The 18,778-nt window shown below is 37.7% G+C and overlaps 1 protein-coding gene across 32 annotated transcripts in view; it reads left to right on the top strand.

Annotated features, from left to right (window-relative positions):
- NRXN1 (neurexin 1) overlaps positions 1-18,778 on the top strand; it is a 1,113,431-nt gene that overhangs the window by 981,608 nt on the left and 113,045 nt on the right. For all 32 annotated transcript variants that reach the window (XM_019801696.2, XM_019801695.2, XM_019801700.2 and 29 more), the window contains one exon: positions 875-1,194. In XM_019801696.2, the coding sequence (XP_019657255.2) occupies positions 875-1,194 (320 nt within the window). The remainder of the gene's footprint in view (positions 1-874; positions 1,195-18,778) is intronic.

Here is an 18,778-nt window from a genome sequence, read left to right as displayed (position 1 = left end):
CATTTGAGAACAAGCCCTAATTAAACCTGAACTTAAAGTTGTGTGCATGCTTTTTATTGAGCAGAGAGCAATCTGCTAAAACTGGATACTCAATTTGATGATATTGGTACTGTTGCTGAGGATTGCTGTTTGATGGAAATGTGCCATAATTTCTCCATCGGTTTGTGTATCATTCCTGAAGCCGCTTTTTACATCTGAAGCTATTTTTTTTTCATTTTGTTTTGTTTTAATAGACTTGCTGAAAGCCAATCAGAAAAATATTTTTGGATTTTTTTTGTCTCTGACATGCTCAGTGTAAACCATGCATTTCTTTTCAGTGTGATTGCCGGAAAAATAGAATAATTCAGATAACAATGGACTATGCCTTCAAAAAAATAAAATGTTTTTAAAGACTAGCATATAGATACATGTGGCCATTACATGAACAATGAAATTTTTATCATAAATTTAAAATTAGACTTAGCTGCTCTAGATTAGCTTCTGCCAGTGGTAATTTTAGAATGACAAATACTTGAAATGTTAGAGATCTTACATTTTTTTTAATTTAACAATTTAGACTTAAGAGACCAACAGTATAAGATCTTGAGGGAAAAGGGAAAAGGGATCCACTAAAAATTGATTTATAACATGTATCTTTGATTGGTCTTTTAGCAAAAGCACTACATTTACAATAAGTTGAGAATTTACAAGTATTTGCCAATGATTATGCATTTCATGGACACCTCATTTATTAGCAATGAATTATGAGTCAAATGCCTCTCTTATAGTTTATTGCTCTCATTATCCACCCCATGAAAGATCTGTTTTATCATCCTTTGTAGAATGTAGAGTTCACAATCAACATTTTTGCATGTATGTAATATTATTTTTACAGGGCGTCAGCTCACAATCTTCAATAGCCAAGCAACCATAATAATTGGCGGGAAAGAGCAGGGCCAGCCCTTCCAGGGCCAGCTCTCTGGGCTTTACTACAATGGCTTGAAAGTTCTGAATATGGCAGCCGAAAATGATGCCAACATCGTCATAGTGGGAAATGTGAGACTTGTTGGTGAAGTGCCTTCCTCAATGACAACTGAGTCGACAGCCACTGCCATGCAGTCAGAGATGTCCACATCAATTATGGAGACCACCACAACCCTAGCTACTAGCACAGCCAGAAGAGGAAAGCCCCCTACGAAAGAACCCATTAGCCAGGTGAGTATGTGGCTTTCATTCCTTTGTTTTGGAACTGTGGTGATGGAAGTAGGCTTTTCTGCATATGTGTCTTTTCTAAAATGGGACTGTTGCTGATCTCAGGTGCCATGGCTTTGAGTCTTGCTTAGTATAATGTGCTCCATTTGAATGCAAAATGTGTACATACTGTTGATTTGAGATTTGCTGATTTGTGTTGGTTTGTTAACTGCTACCTGGTAGTCTTGATTAATAACCGTGGTGTAGCCCAAGCTGAGGGGACTGCCTGCTAATTACACAGGGTTTTCACTTCTTAAGTTACATAAACAAGTAAATTAGTGAAGTACTTGAAAAGCCTTGTTTGTTCAGGCTCAGCACATCATCAAAACAAAATAAAACAAATTTGAAGAGAAGTTGCATGCAAATTTCTATCGTATTTTGAAGTGTTCAGAATTTTGAATTGATAAGCATGTGGTTCTAATGGTGAATGATAGGGCTACTCTTTTACTGTTGTTGAGGGGGGGAATTTTTATTCTATCCTTCAAGTTCCTTCTGGCTGGTCTAAGAATGAAATTGGCATGAAGCAGATTAAAAGGGGGGAAAAAAACCCTAAAGTTTGATTACATGTGCACAGTCTCAATAATAAAATTGAGACCCAAAGAAATGACCAAGGCAGTCAGCATTTATACTTTTTAGACAAAGAAACATATATCTGTAAGAAATTTAAAGGCAAAGAAATATTAAGTTGGAAGCTTCAATTAGTAAGGAATTCTAAATAGGATTTGGGCTGGGATAATGAATTAGTAAATGTAGCTAAGTTTATTTATAGAGCCTTCTCATCTCTGCATTTCCAATGTGTGGCGATATGGATGTCTCTTTACCTCCTGGTACAGGAGGACACCTTTAATACGGAAGATTTATTTTCTGCTTTCTGAAGGCAAACGGGCATCAGGGTGTTCCTCTTGCACTGACTGTTTTGGTAACTTTAATTCAACATAATCATTATACCTAGGCCCCCACACTGTCTATGAGAAAAATACACTGTTAGTTTATCTGAAGGCCTTTTTTGTATTACATGTGATTAACTGCCCTCACCTAGAATTCACTTCAATGAACTTATGTCTTACATCTAAAATTTTTGTAAACTAGAATTTTGAAATGCCAAAATTTTATAACTTGGAAGTATATTAATTCAGTCAAGGTATACTTAGTGATTGCATACTGTGTCAGGAACTGGCAGTGCATTAGTGAAGAATAAGAAAAAAAAAAAAAAACCCAAACAAACCACCTGCCTCCAAGAATACCAATAGAATCCTGTAGACATACTGTGAAATGCTACTAGACCCCTAAAGGCATTTATATAGCCTTTGTATATATTTTGTTGTGATGTCTTTCAGACTTGTGTGTTTTCCAAGTCTAAATTTATTATTTTCTTTTGTTTAATTTTTAATAGTGAATGAGTGTATCTAGTAGATGCCATGTAAAGCTTTTCCAAATACATGATCCTAACTTCTAGAAGACTGTACTCTAAAGAAACAAGAATGACAACAATTATTTTTACATTTCTTTTATTTCAAGTGTTTGAGACAGATCTAAGTGTCAAATTTGGAAAGAAAGTAGAAGGTGAATTCTGTTCCTATTAGCACCCTATCTACTAATTAACATATATTTACCAGAGAAAGAAAAAAAAACAGATTCTGATTTTTACTTTCAATAGGAAGGAGTGGGAAGAACAGAATAGGGAGAAAATATCTTAGGAGAAGAGAGATGTTCAAAAGTTTACAGAGATATCTGTAAATTCATAAATGTAGTATTGCATATTATGTGCCTATATGCACTATTCTTCCTCCTTCCCTCCCTCCCTTCCTTTCTTCCTTTCTCTCTCTCACTCCACTGCCCCACCCCCTTTATTTTTGGTTTGCATTTGGCCACAAAGTAAAATGAGCTGTCTCACTGGGTGTTCATCAATGTACATTTATTGATCATTCTGTGGGTGCCATATATCGTCCCGGACACTGGGGATATATTAGCAACAATGAACAAAAACACTTGTCCTTATAGAATATACATTTTAGTAGAAATGTGTGCTCGTAGTATAATCTTTCTGTTGATTTTCTCTATCTTGTTTCAGTTAATAAGATTTTTAATAATAACACTTAGTCCCTTGGATAAAGACTTGTGACTTTAGAACTTTAGACAGATTTTTGTATATCTGTCAGCTCCATTTGATATACTTTACTGATATTTCATTAATGATTTTTATTATGGCTGTTATTTTATGGTTTATTTAACAATACATAAATTATTAAGGTGGATTCGATATAGGAAAATGAAACGCAAAACAATTGATAGACTATTTCTTTTACGTAAAATATTTCATAAGAAGACACTGTAGGACAATCAGAGTTGGAAATGTTCCTGGGAGTAAAATTTGAAATAATCAGAGATTTTTCTTAGTAGTCTTATTTCATCATTAATGAAATTACAATTGTGTAAGTTCTTAGGTAAATCAGATGTACCCCAAAATAAGGAAAGTCTTACCAACCTTTCCTAGGATGTAGTTTATCAATTAGTAACTGCTGTATATTTAGAAATTCTATTTTTTGAGAAAACATGCAAAATAGCTATTGCATTTGCAAGCTCAATACCTAGAAATGAAAAAATAAGAAGTTACGCATTTTATAGTATTAATTAATATAAAAGGAAAACAGTTAACGACCCATTAATTTCCAATGAAAAGAGTCTCTTTTATTATAAGCTATTACATGTTTAAAGACAGCAGTGGTTTATGGAAGTAAATGATCTAATCAATTAGTGATTATTTGGTTCATTTGAGGAGGTATTGACTTAAATAAAAGATTACTATGTTCATTAAAAAATATTTTAAATCTTTAGATTTTTAACAGACCAATAACAGCAATTAAATAATTTGAATTAATATGCCACAAATAATCAATTGTGGCAACAGTGTTTTCAGGTTGGACCAACAGGTTTTAAAATGATCTTTTATAATGATATGTATGTGATTTCAGGTAATAAGGTATGCATATATGGAAAAAAAACTAAAGAAGAAAGCAAATTATTTTTGAGTAACAGAGTAACTTATTGCAAATTCTTTTTACCTCACAATTGATTTTTAAACTGTCCTTCAACTATGAAGAGATCACTGATATATGTAGAATTTAAATTGTTTGTTGGAATTGTCCAAGTCTTGGAAGTTTAAAATATAGAGAGTGATTTGTAATGCTAATTCCAGGACTGTAACCTTTGACCCATTTTTGCAGACTGGATGAAGCATCTTTCTTCAAACCCTGTCTGTAGTGGCTGAATCTGCCTGCTTTTATCAACTACCTTACTAAATTGTGTACCAAGAGGGGTCATTTTATTTTTCAAAAGCCATACTGGACTGTTTTCTCAATCAGAGTATATTTTCTTCAGTGATAACACTGAGCACTTAAGCTACAATGGCAATGTACCTTGAGGTGATTGCATGTTTTAGAACTATGGAAACAGATTTTTGGTCAAGCAAAATTAAATTGGATTCATTTCAAATAGATGAGATGAGGTTTGTTCAGCCATCCTGCTTGCAGGGCAAGTGGTAAGGGAGAAATGTATCTTCATTTTTTTACAGAGTCAGAGAATTTTTATAAAAAGAGTATTTATCAAAATGTTGTCCCATAGGATCCTGTTTACTTTCCTGCTTAAAAGTAAATATGCTTTTAAAACAAGTTTTTCTTCTGCATGATGATCAAATTTCAGACTGATGTTTACTTTAGAAAGACATGATTTATATCATGAAATAATGAGGACATTTGCCAACTCTTCTGAGTAAATGGCTCTTAAAAATGTGAATATAACAATATTAATGGTACTTTTTCAGATTATACTTTTTTATGGGCATTAAGTAGAGTTCATAAAATTTGTTTTACTTAGATATTTAATACCTAAATGTTTTCATAAGACCTGCTCATCTTAAAAAAGAGAAGCTTTCCAAACCAGGGAAATGTACATTAAAATGCACACTGGTGTTTAAGATCTTAAAGAAAGGGAGAAAGAGAGGAAAAAAAAAATTATCCAAGGCTACTCTCAGAAAGCAAATATTTGCAAATAATTGCTAGTAAAATTTCTCGGGATGCTGAGAGCTTCTTGGGATGAGGGACAGGAGTGTCATGCAAGATTTTTGGCTTCTAAGTGTTCCCTCTCCTGAATAATCTGGCGATGTCTTATGATGCATATATAGCTCCACATAAATGAGTAAAAGTAAGCCAGCCTTGCAAAGGGAAACATTCGCTCCCTTTGGTTGCAGTCTGTAGAGAAAGGAAAGTGAAGCTTGCTATTCCTTTTAAGATCAAAATTGTAACATTTATTCTGTTCTAGTTTTGTATAGCACTTTGCAATCTTTTGGTTCTTTTCTTCAAGACTGTTTTACAAGCTACATACACACTGTAGAGCAGCACATGGGTCCCTAGAAATGCCTTTTCCTTGGAGGGAATACAGGAGAATGGAAAGCACACAGTAGATCATGAGACATGTTTCCACTTTCACCACAACCACTTACCTTGTTGTGCGGCTTGGATAGGTTGGTTACCGTGGCTACACTTGGGCTTTACTACTTCTCTAAGTGGGTTAACTAGGAATCTCTGGAATCGCACTCAGCTCTGTAATTTCCTTGATACTAGTGATGGTGTTCTTCATTATGTCTTCTGATGATTATGTCAAAGCGTAGATTTCACCCTTGACTTTCACACAGGACGGCCGTGCATCTCTGTTGGCCTATATAGTTCTTGTGTACCCCTGGTGTACCACTGTGATTATAAATACTGTCCCTTTTGAATTTGCAAAGCATTCCATTTTGGTCTACCTATTGCACTTTCCTCTTACAGCATACATGAAATCCATCTTTGCAAAAAAACCCCAAAAAACTGTACTTCATAAGAATAATAAATAGTGAAGCCTTGTCCTTTGCATTCAGAACAGTAACTGCCTCTGGTATCCTTACTGGTTTTTAAGAATCCATAACCTTTTTCATCTTCCTTTTATCTTATTTCAAAAATCTTGAGAAAGGACAGCAAATAAGGCTTTAAGAGATTCTGTTTTTTGACTGGAGGGACTATAGTCTGCAACTCCTAGTAAGAAATTACAGAGTAGGGCAGAATCAGTAAATATGAGTGAAATGTACTGGAGCAAGTCTGTGGTTCTATTAGGCTTTTTCCAGAGTGGACATGGCAAACCCACTCAAGAAAAGGAACTGTTGAGCATTTAAAGACATTGAGAGGTTGTCAGAGACGTGTATTTCACATATGCAGTGTCCTACTGAATAGCATCTGATTCCTATGGAATGTTCCAAAAAGAAACCCAAGTAGTGTTCATGCAAGAAAAGAGTATTTGAATATATTGGACACTGCTATTGTTTCCTGGCAGCATTGGAGATGCTCATGAAAAATTAATACTATTTGTTTGAAAAATGTAAGCAGAGTGTACACATATTTCCATGAAAAAATATTTAAAACTAACAAAATGCATTTTGTAGCTTCAAAAATAAAATTTTATTTTTTTATTAAAAATACTAATTAACCTCAGCTGTGGCTTCATTATAAAAAAATAATAGCATTACTTATAATTATGTGTGTTCCTGATAACCGTTCTGCATTTTAAACATACTGGTGACATGAATAATTAATTTTATTTTCTCTAGTCCAGTCATTCTGCTGAATTCACATAATGTACATTTCTACAGCAAATTTTAGTGCATATTGGAAAGAGAAACACTTGGGTGTACATTTAAAAATATAAGGCATAGTCTCCTGAAACTGACGGTGCCAGGTACGAAGAGTGTAATTCATTGTAATTTTAAATGTAGGTAAGCAACTGCTACTTAGGTGTTTTTGCCCCTCATTGCTGGTGAGCAAAAGTGTCAGGATATATACATTTTAAAGAATTTTTTTTTAAGAAAGTTCTTCTGCTTGGTGCATTTTCTTTAGGATCTAGAATTTTTACTAGATAAAAAGGTGTCCTGTTGGTGGACGTAACCTTGGTTTTGAGACATCGTCCGACACAGCTAATTCTAAACAAATATATCCATCTACCCATCCATCCATCCACCCATTCACTTCACACATGTTTGCTGAGCAATTGCTGTATACCGGGCAATCTCCTTCAGACTTGGAAGTAGAGCACTGAACAAAATTAGGCTTTTCTGCATAAAGCTTACATTTTAGTTAAAGATGGACATAAACATTAGAACACACCATACACAGGATGATAGCACGTAGAGGAAAAAGGCAGGGGAGAGGGGATGCTTGTATTGGGGGTGGGTGGGCATTAAATGGCAATCCTTTTGGACTAGACATGCATAGATTATTAGGGATAGAGGCATCAATTATAAGAGAACAGTAGCATGTTAAAATTCAGACTTATTCTTAGATCCAGCAGGATCATACCCTGTGTGGAGAGTGTTAGTGACAATTAGCTGCTGTTTTAGGAAATTAGAACAAAAGTGATTTATCTTTTTCTCTTCTTTTCTTTTTTAAATGAGGAATGCCCTTAGTCTAAGAGCTGGTCCAGGTGGGTGCAGCGCGGGGCTCCCAGGAAGACAAAGCGCAGTGGGCGCTCAGGATACGCAGCAGGGCTTCAGGTATGTGGAGGCAGTAAGTGCAGGCCCTCAGGGAGGAGCGGGGCAGGATGCGCTGGGGTGGGCTGAGCATTGGGTGGCTCAGAGGATGGTAGAAACAGGCCACAAGCACCGCTGCCAAGACCACTCTTTACAGAAGGAGCCCCATCCCTCAGGATCTTGGGAATTCTGTAGGCTGGCAGAGGAGTCCTGTGGTGAGAAACACTTGAGTGCACCAGGCCCCAGACTCAGGAGGAGGTGTGGCTCAAGCCACCTATAACACAAAACCCAATCCTTTTTAACACCACCCCCCCCCTTTCCTCACTCAGAGTCACAAAGAGGCGCACCCCCCACCTAGGGGCCTGGCCAGGTCCAAGGGAACAGGCTCTGGCCCAAAGGTTCTGCAGGGATGGGACCATTCTGACCTGCAAGGTCAGAACCATGAGGGAACTGTGCCTACTTGCCGTGTGTGGTCCTATGGACACAAGACTAATAAGCATCTTGTTAATTAAATCAGAAGTATAATCAGAGGCGCCTGGTCAAGCGTCTGACTCTTGGTTTCAGCTCTGGTGGTGATTTCAGGGTCGTGGGATCGACCTGCATCGGGCTCTCCACACTTGGCTCAGAAGCTGCTTGAGATTCTTTCCCCTCCGTCTCCCTTCCCCTGTACTCCTCCCTCTGCTCAAGCTTATGCGTGCTCTCTCTCTCTCTGTTCTCTCAACTAAATAAATAGATACTTTTTAAAAAGTATAATCAAATTCTAGGATATATATATGTATGAGGAAGAGATGAAAACTCAGAGAGAATGGCTTGGTATTATTACTGTTATTCTCCATGTGAGAAAATTGAGAAACTATATAACTTACCCAAGGTTATGCAGCTAGCTTCTTTTCAGAGTATTTTGAGGTGATCTTGTCCTCTGCCCTTAAATATGGCCTCTGTTCAGCATCTTATTACTTCCTATCTTCTCATAGTCTTAACTAGTTCCATGTGATCTCCACACAAGAGTCAGTTTGCATGTTCAAAAACTGAAATACAGTCATGATATTACTTTAATACATCCAGGCTTTTACGGTAAAGGGCAGCTTCCTTGGGATGATGATCGGGACCCATCCTTCACAGCCATCCTCCTGGCTGCCTTACTAGAAGGTTTATCTCCTCCACTCTCCTCCTTACCCTTCCATCACCTCACCTTCTGACTAATGACTCACAGTGACCTCTAGAGGTCATGCATTTCACACCTCTATGTCCTCATGTTGGAAGGTGGGGGAGAGACAGCAAAGTATCTCCCAATCTGAGTAGGCCCTTTGAGACTGAAAACCAAAGCAGGCCACTCTACATAGTTTACACAGAGTTGTAATCAGGATAGTTCACTAACAGGGGGATCCGCTGGAGGATGAGCCAGCTGCGCAGTCAGTCTCCACTAGTCTGGACCTTAGACCTTAGACCACCAATTCTATAGCGTGAGGACATGCAGACGGGCCTTGGAGTGAGATCACAGGACTTGCATGCATCTAAATGACACCTAACATCTAATTAGATCTTCTGGTACCACCTGTGTGTCAGGAAGGGGAAGAGATCATGTTATCTTTAACAAATTTATGGAGGGTCAAAGCAAGCCTCCCTCCATTCTGGCCTTGGTGGTTATTTGTAAGGTGTGCAAATTAATTTCCAAGGGGTCCTGGAACATGTGGCCCCAGGGGAGTGAGTGAGCAGGTGTGAACAAGATAGAGTGCTAAAGATGGAATCAGAATTGTCAGCTCCCTACAACTCAGCATGGAAAGCCCTTTCCTTTCTTCACCTTCCTACTCCCTTCTTCATACTTTGCAGTTTCTCGCAGTCTGATTCTGCATAGTGGGAAGGGACAGTCTGAAGAGGCAACACCAGTGTTGGCTGTTAGGGGGCAGTGTTGCATAGTGGTCAAGGGCATCAACTCTGGAAGCCAGAACGCCTGTCTAAATCTCAGCCTTACTTTCCCCACGTGCTGGTTCTGGGACTCTGGACAAGTTATATAGCCTCTTAATACCTGTTTCCCACCTATAAAATGGGGATTATGGCTTCATAAACTTATGGCGAGAATTAAATGAGCCAATGTACTATATGCCCTATATAGAATTACTGCTACTTGACAATTTTTTATTACCAAAAAAATGGAAATTTCATATGGTTCATCCTAAAATATAAAGAAATAAAAAAGTATCTAACACATGTAACCATTACATACATGGTACTTTTGTGTGGAAAGCATGCCTCAGGTATGAAGTACAAATTAAAGCATTTTCTTACCTGTAAAGCTATTTTCTCTGCCCTTAAAGACATAGCTCTGACAAAAAGAAAAAAGAAATAGCTCTTAATTGATGTTTCTAAATGAAAGCATCAGTTGTTTGGCATGTACAGAGCAGAATTCTTTCTTGAATGAGGTGTTCTCCACAGGGAGGCAGCACCATTCCTCTAGAACATGTGTGTGGGATGGGGAAGGGCAGATCATTCAGGGGGAGAGTTGTCATTGGCAGTTAGTGAGAGAACACCATGAAAGCTGGACACTGTACATTGAAAAAGTACCCACTAATCTCCATACCCTGCATTATTTTACTCAACATCCTACCACCACCACCACCCACCGCAACAAGTGACTTCAGATTATTGTTGACTGAACAGCCCAGAAATTTCCTGTAACTGTTTCCCAGCTATTCTCAGAAGCTAATTCAGAGTATGGTACCGAATCTTGCAAATATGATTTCTGTAGCTGTCCTTGATAATAACTTTTGATTAAGGAGCTTAAAAATTCATGATATACTCCTTTTTCAACTTGGGTAAGAAAAACATCAAGCACTTCCAGCTGTGAGTTAGACTAAACTAGTTTGGGGATTCTTGATGTAATCTCTTTTGATATAATTTTTATTAGCATTGGGGAAATAGGATGACAAGACTTTGTATCTAAAACTTCAAATGTGGCAGTAATTTCAGTATTTTCTCGTAAAGCACTGGTGAGGTTGGCACCTTTTCTAATATTTCTAGTCTTAGTTGTAGGAAAAAATAATATATTTTGATTAAACAATTAGTTAATGTCAAAGTAGCAAGAATACAACCTTATTTTCTTATTTTAGTTTTGATCAGTATTGTAAATAATTGTGCCATTATATTATGTGAACTTCTGGTTTTTGAGTACACAGGTATTTGTATAATACCTGTTGATTTATTCCTCTATTATATGTAATAATAATTTTCATTGAGGGGAAGGAGAAAGCAAATCATCAAAGCATTAAAAAAAGGATAATTGTGTGTGTATGTGTGTGTGTATATATGTGTATGTGTGTTAATGGTGCTTGTCTTTTTTCTTCCATGATAAATATAAAACAGTAAGCTTTGTTCAATAAACTAATGTCAAGATTAAATTTAAAACTCTATGATAATTTCTAGAACCAATATTAGATTTTCTTATCTGTTGGCATCCCTGAAAATCTACCCAACAGTAAAAAATATAGTAATATCATTAGGCTGGAACCTCAAGAGAAGATTTAGCTAATTCATCTGCCTTGATACAGCTCTTACAAAACAGATCCCACTGTATTCTCATCATCACTATTCTCTTTATAGAAGATCTCTAACAGACAGATAGCACCAATATTAACCAACGGTTTCTCCAGTAAACATTCTAAATGGTAATTAAACAAAATGAAACATAGCAGTGTATGCTTATGTGTTTCTATATATATTTTGACGATGGTATATGTTCCCTAAAAATCTACAATGCTTTTACTTAAGATTATAAATTAGCAAATATCTTTTGTATACCTAACATATAAAATGCACTTTTCAAGGTATTATGTTCTTAAGCATGAGGGTGAGGTATGTAGTGATTTAGGGTTTTATAACTAGAACCATTTCTCAAATATTTAAATATTCAGTGAATCCATACATAAATTATAAAGTGCCCTAACTCAACAATAGCGAAGCTTTTGTATGTCACTGATGCATAGACTATTATTAGCAGCATCACCAACATAATTGAAACTCAGAAACAAATTTAAAGGAGGGAAGATATTTTCATCCCTTTTTAATAACAAGCATATTGAAGCAACACACTTGTATTACTTCACATGCCCTAAGGTGTTGGCAATGCGCTAGACACTACCCTGGCTCTGGAATTACTTACATGCTTGGCAAACCTTCTTCTGAAATAGATGTTATCATCCAGTCTGTAGATTTGATAGGGTAGATGGTGGCCTGGCCCCATGTGTGCTCTTTGAGGATTTTTCCCAGTCACATGGGATCTAGAGACTCCCCCTAAGCGGCATAAGGGAAGCTGAATCCTCTTCATCTTTACATGGGATAAATACAGGGTGGAGGAGGCCCCAGAACTGTCCATTACAATGTTGGAATAAAATACGAGCCAACAGTAATCATGTTCATCTTGATGACAGATTCCTTGGGAGAATCAGCTACACTTGCAAAAGCCAGGTTTAATGCAGCATCTGGCTTAGTACCCTTGTCCCCAGGCTGCCACCCCCTCCCTCCTCTTTTTTTTTTTCTATCTTCCTTCCATGTGCTAGACCCTCTTTTAGGCGCTGTATTTTCGCACATGATGACCCAAATTTCAAAGAAGAGAAATGGGCCTGAATTTGGGTGTCTAGGAAACAAATACATTGTACTTTCAAGTCTGTAAGCCTGGCGGGCTAACCACGTGAGGAGTCTCTCTCTGCTGTACCACATTATACTTGCTCTTACGAGGTCTCCTCGAAATATAGCCCAGCTTTTAAAATTCAGCAGTAAATGGAACACTTGAGGGAAATTTATTTTCATATTTTCTACACCTCTAAGTTTATTTCTACAGCAGCTATCCCTGAATAAGTATCAAAAGCTTGCGTGCACAGCTACAGAATACTGTGGTTACTTGTGTTCATGGATCTAAAAGGCGTATCAATTTCTTTTAGAAGAAAATAGAAAATCTCTATATTCCATTGAAGGGAAGTTTTCTGATTCTAATGCCCATATATCAGAAATGAGAGAGGTTCATCAAGATTCTTTCAAATTTTGTGGTAACATTCCTAACCCCAACTTTTCCATACACAGCATTAACTGGCCATTAGTAATAACTCTAGACACAGTCAACGTGACAACCCATCTTAACATAAAGGAAAATAAGCCATCACAGAGCAGCCAAGTGACCTACTTTTTCTGTTATGAACTGATCGCTTTGTACTGTCCAAAGTAAGAATTTTCCTTGTGGTTGCAGATCCAGTTTTAATGACATTTGTGATAAAGTTGTGCCTGTTTTATTTAATTGCCTCATTATCTTATAGACTCTTTTCATTGTGGCTTTCCATTCTATATTGTTTGGGAACTTTATTCAGAAAAGGAAAAAAAAAACATGTATAAAGCACTTAGTCTAAAATTTGTCATTTCTGTGTTAACAATAAACCAACATAAAATTCAACTTCTCTAAACACAAAATCCAAGTTCCCACTTTCAGTCTTTTGCATGTGTTGCCTCCTTTTACAGGTATGTACCTATTTCCTCCTTTTTTCCTGTACTATGCCTATACTTGTGATCTTATCAGAATTGACTCTGCATTTGTAAAGTTCTAAAGCTCTGCTTATCTAGATGGTACACAATTTTAGGCCTTGCATTTCACTTGAAGCTTTTCCAAACAACCCTAAACAGAATGCATTTCCTGTTTTCAGAGCACTTTGGAGAGAGATTATTAGACATTCAAATAAATAGATAATCTACCAATCAGGGCCTATAACCTTTACTTCAGTTATCTTTTGGACAAGTACCTTCAACCCCAGATCTGTACTTTATTAATCTGTGCGTACTTAGCACCTCACTTGGTGCTTGATGCAAAGTGGATGCTTACTAAGCAGTTTTTGAATAAAGAAATTAATGGTCACACAGAGTGCATATTCCAGTGCTGGGATAAATACTGTATATTGCCTAGTCTTGAGTTTTTCTGGATTGATAAATATTTGTAGAGAATGAAGATGGTACACATAAGAAGGGAATAAATGAAATAGTTTCCTTCATATGCAGAGTAAAAAAATGGTATTAAAATGCTCTTTGTTGGGTTTTTAAAAATTGTGTATATATTTATTTAAGAGAAAGATAGGGATGTGATTTATAGGGGCACAATTCTCATTTCAGTTTGTATTATTGACATTCACATTAATCCAGAAAGGGAGCTCGTGTAGTTGTTCCTCAAATGGAAAGGAGAAAGGTACAAAACAGTACAGTTTTGTCTACCAGGTTACAGAATATCAGGAGCAAAACCGTTTTCCAGGTATTTAGTGGAGTATCATTTTTAGATTATTGTGTGTTACCTAGGTGGGGGCAGTGCTAATGATCCCTCTTTGGGGGAATATTTGTTATTTGTGTAATTTAGAATTGCTGACACATCGTAATGACAACAAGCAGGTTGACTTTTAGTCAGATATATTACTGTTTTTAATTTTTCCACAGCAAAGCACCTCTTATTGTCTGTACAGAAGGCTGACCTCTCCTGTTGTTGTCCGTGATGAGCCAGTCATATTGCTCATATCTTGGAATATGGACTATCTCAAGAGCCAGGAATTCACATTTCCAAGTAGTTTGTCTGACTTTTGATATCCCTAGCCAACTTTGATGAGTAATAAATAGGTGAAAATATTTGGAGGGCAATAAGGAAGTTTGATAAGATGAGACCCATTACAGATCCAGTTTGCACCAGAGACCCTTGGCAATATTTCAAGGAAAGCTCATCATAGGCTTGATAGTGGATGTTAACTATTGCTGGAAACCAGATAGATCTGGGGAAAGTGTACAGATCTTCCTCAACTTACAATGGGTTTGTCAGGATGTCCTGGCAAGTTGAGAATATCCTTGATCAAAAATGCATTTAATACACCTAACCCGAGCATCTGGGTGGCTCAGTTGGTTGAGTGACTGCATTCAGCTCGGGTCATGATCCCAGCGTCCCAGAACCGAGTCCCACATCAGGCTCCCTGCTCAGAGGGGAGTCTGCTTCTCTTTCTGACCCTCTCCCCTCTCGTGTTCCCTCTCAGTGTCTCTCTCTTTCAAATAAATAAATAAAATCTTTAAATAAAAAAATACACCTAACCCACCAAACCTGATAGCTTAGCCTAGCCTACCTTAATGTGCTCAGAGCAACACCTGGCCTGGAGTTAGTCAATCATCTAGCACAAAACCTATTTTATAATAAAATACGATTTTGCACGTAGTTTATTGAATACTGTACTGAAAGTGTAAAGCAGAATAGTTGTATGGGAACAGAATGTATGGGTTGTTGACCCTCAAGATCGCATGGCTGGCTGGGAGCTCTGGCTCTTTGCCCCTGCCCAGCATCACAAGGAGTATCCTACCACATATCACTGTCCCAGGAAAAGCCCACAATTCAAAGTACAGTTTCTACTGAATGCATATCACTTTTGCAACATCATAGAGCCAAAAAATCATAAGTCAAACAATCATAAGTCAAGGACCATCTGTATAATGTTTTGAAAAAAATAGTCATTGCCAAGTGTAAGCTTGTAAGAACTGTGATATTTTCATAGGCAATTTAAAATGAGAACCAAGTACAAAGATCTAGATAAGTAATAGAAGAGATTAGAGCCTGCTGGCATAACACTAATTGGGCACAAAGACTTAAATGAAGTTTGGGAAGTGGAGTGAATTCCTGATGACAGACAAATCTAGACAAAGCCTAGGAAATGTCAAAGGAATTTATTCCTGCTGTGTGGGTTACTTGAAACTACAATATATTTAAATGGGTGGTACCTGAAATTGCAAATAATAACATTAATTATAACCTGCTCTTTTACACTATTTTGGAAGCTAATAGCAGGATGCTGGCAAAACTCACTTTTATGCTTTGTTGTATGTATGCAAAACAAGTAAGGGTAATTGGTAAATTATTTTAAGGTAATACAAGCACATGAAAGCAAATCAATGTGGTTTAGAAGATAGTGTATGTGAAGAGCAATAGTCCCCATCCATCCCCTCTCCGCTTCTAGTCTTATTCTCCAAAGATGAGATCTTTTCACAATTCTTTCAGTAATTAATGTCCTATCTCTAAAGAGTATACTTCCATTCATTTATTTAACCTTTTATACTATATTTGTACAATTTCCAGTATAATAGCTGAGGATTAGCTCCTGGCTTTAATCCCTTCCTTTTTCTTTTCTTCTTCTCTTCTGAACTGTATATAAAGGTTAGTTATTTCTTTTTCACTTTAAGTAATATATGTACATCTCCATATCTCATTCTGTTAGTTTATGACAATATCTTTTGAATGTCCACATTATTAAGATGAAGACATTGTATTCCTTTCCTTTCCCTCGACTTTCCCACATCTCACCATCTCATAGTATTTCTAGCGATGTTAATGTTAGCATTCTCTTTGACAACCACAGCTAAATCTCCCATATTTTATCTATAAGGAGTTTGAAGTGGAAAAGAAAAAAAGAACATTTAGGTTATCATTACTACATAAATAGCATTAGATGCCAGTCTCAGTTCTGCATTAAGATTACATTTCTTTTGTTGTGAGTCCAATATCATATTACCTGGACTGCTCAAGGGGGGACATTCCCAGAATCAAGGTCAAATGGATTCTCTTCCATTCTATCAATTGCTGCAAACTGGGGCATTTTATTTGTTTCGTGTTTGGACTAGTCTTCAGAGTTTTATTTTTCTAGGAGTTCCTCAATATTTTTTTTCTTTTTTTCTTGCATGGCTTTCCTTGCCTTTATTGTATCATCACCCTAAATTCCCACTCTATTTTATTTTTTTAAAGAGATTTTACTTGTTTGTTTATTTATTTATTTGAGAGGGAGAGACAGAGATAGTGAAAGAAATATTGAGAGAGAGCATGAGCAAAGAGGAGAGGGAGAAGCAGGCTCCCTGATGGGCAGGGAGCCTGATGTAGGGCTTGATCCCAGGACTCTGGGATCATGACCTGAGCCAAAGGCAGACACTTAACTGACTGAGCCACCCAGGTGCCCCTAAATTCCCACGTTAAATCATACTTTCAGGGGCCCCTGGGTGGCACAGCAGTTAAGCGTCTGCCTTCAGCTCAGGGCGTGATCCCGGCATTGTGGGATCGAGCCCCACATCAGGCTCCTCTGCTATGAGCCTGCTTCTTCCTCTCCCACTCCCCCTGCTTGTGTTCCCTCTCTCGCTAGCTGTCTCTATCTCTGTCGAATAAATAAATAAAATCTTTTTAAAAATAAATAAATAAATAAATAAATAAATAAATAAATAAATAAATAAATTATACTTTTAGTTCTATCAAACCCTCCTTCCTCCTCTCCCTGATCCTGAGATCTCCTGTCTGGGCTTTCTGTTCTTGAAGTGTTCTGAAGTGTGACAGGAGACCCTATTCAGGTTAACTGGGCAAAGTGTGTAAGAGGCAGACTTTTCTTTGGAGATGGAAGACACTGATCTTAATGCCAGAATGAAGAGAACATCCACAGTAAGACCTTGACATTTCCTTAAACCATTTCTTTGCTTTCAAGAGAATGGTCTGGATTTTCATTTGTTAGTTTGTTTCTGCTTTGGGGTAAAACAGCTACTTCGTTCTATATTTTAGGTGGTTATATTAATAATCTGTTCCTGTGTCAGGGTGCCTGGTGGCTCATAGTTTAAGCGTCTGTTAATTTTGACTCAGGTCATGATCTCAGGGTTGTGAGATGGAGCCCTGCCTTGGGCTCTCCACTGGGCCTAGGGCCTGCTTAAAATTCTCTCTCTCTCTGCCCCTTCCCCCTAAATAAATAAATAAATAAATAATTTATTCCTGTGTAATAAGTTATCCCCATAATTAGCAACTTAATAAGCATTTTCTTTTTTTTTTTAAGATTTTATTTATTTATTTGACAGAGATAGAGACAGCCAGCGAGAGAGGGAACACAAGCAGAGGGAGTGGGAGAGGAAGAAGCAGGCTCACAGCAGAGGAGCCTGATGTGGGGCTCGATCCTGTAATGCCGGGATCACACCCTGAGCCGAAGGCAGACGCTTAACCGCTGTGCCACCCAGGCGCCCCTGATAAGCATTTTCTATCTCACAGTTTCTGTAGCTTAGATGAATCTGTGTGAAGAGTATCTGAGTGCCGCTGGCTCAAGGTCTCTCATAAAGCTGATGTCTAACTTTGACCAAGACTGCAGTCTCATTTGAACCTTTGACTGGAGGAGAGTGGGCATCCACTTTTATGTTCACTTAAAAGTTTACCATGTGGCTATGCACAGGCTGTGTTTTCTCACATGTAGGCACAGGGCTTCTGCGTGTTAGCAGCTCACTTCCTCCAGAGCAAGTGATCTGAGAGAAAGAAAGACCAAGCAAGAATGGGAGAGAGCTCATCTGGGATGGGAGCCACAGACTTTTTATAACCTAACCTTGGAAATGACATTCCATCATGGCTGCTGTAAGTTTGGCCCACACCGAAGGGGAGGAAATTCCATAAGGGCACAAATGGCAGGAGCTGAGGATCTCAGGAAACCTTCTTTGAGGCCTCCACGATGTCACAGAGCAGGGGAATGCCAACTGCTGTGATGTTTATGTATATATTCTCCCAGTCTCCTTCTAGATCATCTCCGGATTGGCTCTCACTGACTTTGTATCCCCTGTATCTCTCTGCAGCATATTTTTTTTTAATTTTGTTCAGTTAGCTACTGTATAAGTACATCATTACTTTTTGATGTAGTGTTCAAAGATTCATTAGTTACATATAACACCCAGTGTTTATCACAACACATGCCCTCCTTAATACCCATCACTCTCTTACCCCCCTCCCCCCATCCACCTCCTCTCTAAAACCCCCAGTCTGTTTCCCGGGGTCCATAGTCTCTCATGGTTCTTCTTCCTCTCTGAATTCTCTCCCTTCAGATTTCCCTCCCTTCCCCTATGGTCCTCCATGCTATTCCTTATGTTCCACATATGAGTGAAACCATATGATAATTGTCTTTCTCTGCTTGACTTACTTCACCTGGCATAATCCCCTCCAGTTCC

Source organism: Ailuropoda melanoleuca, chromosome 4 (genome assembly GCF_002007445.2).
Source record: "Ailuropoda melanoleuca isolate Jingjing chromosome 4, ASM200744v2, whole genome shotgun sequence".
NCBI lineage: Eukaryota > Metazoa > Chordata > Mammalia > Carnivora > Ursidae > Ailuropoda > Ailuropoda melanoleuca.
Note: the sequence above shows the minus strand (reverse complement) of the source record. Positions and strands in the feature narration are given on the sequence as shown.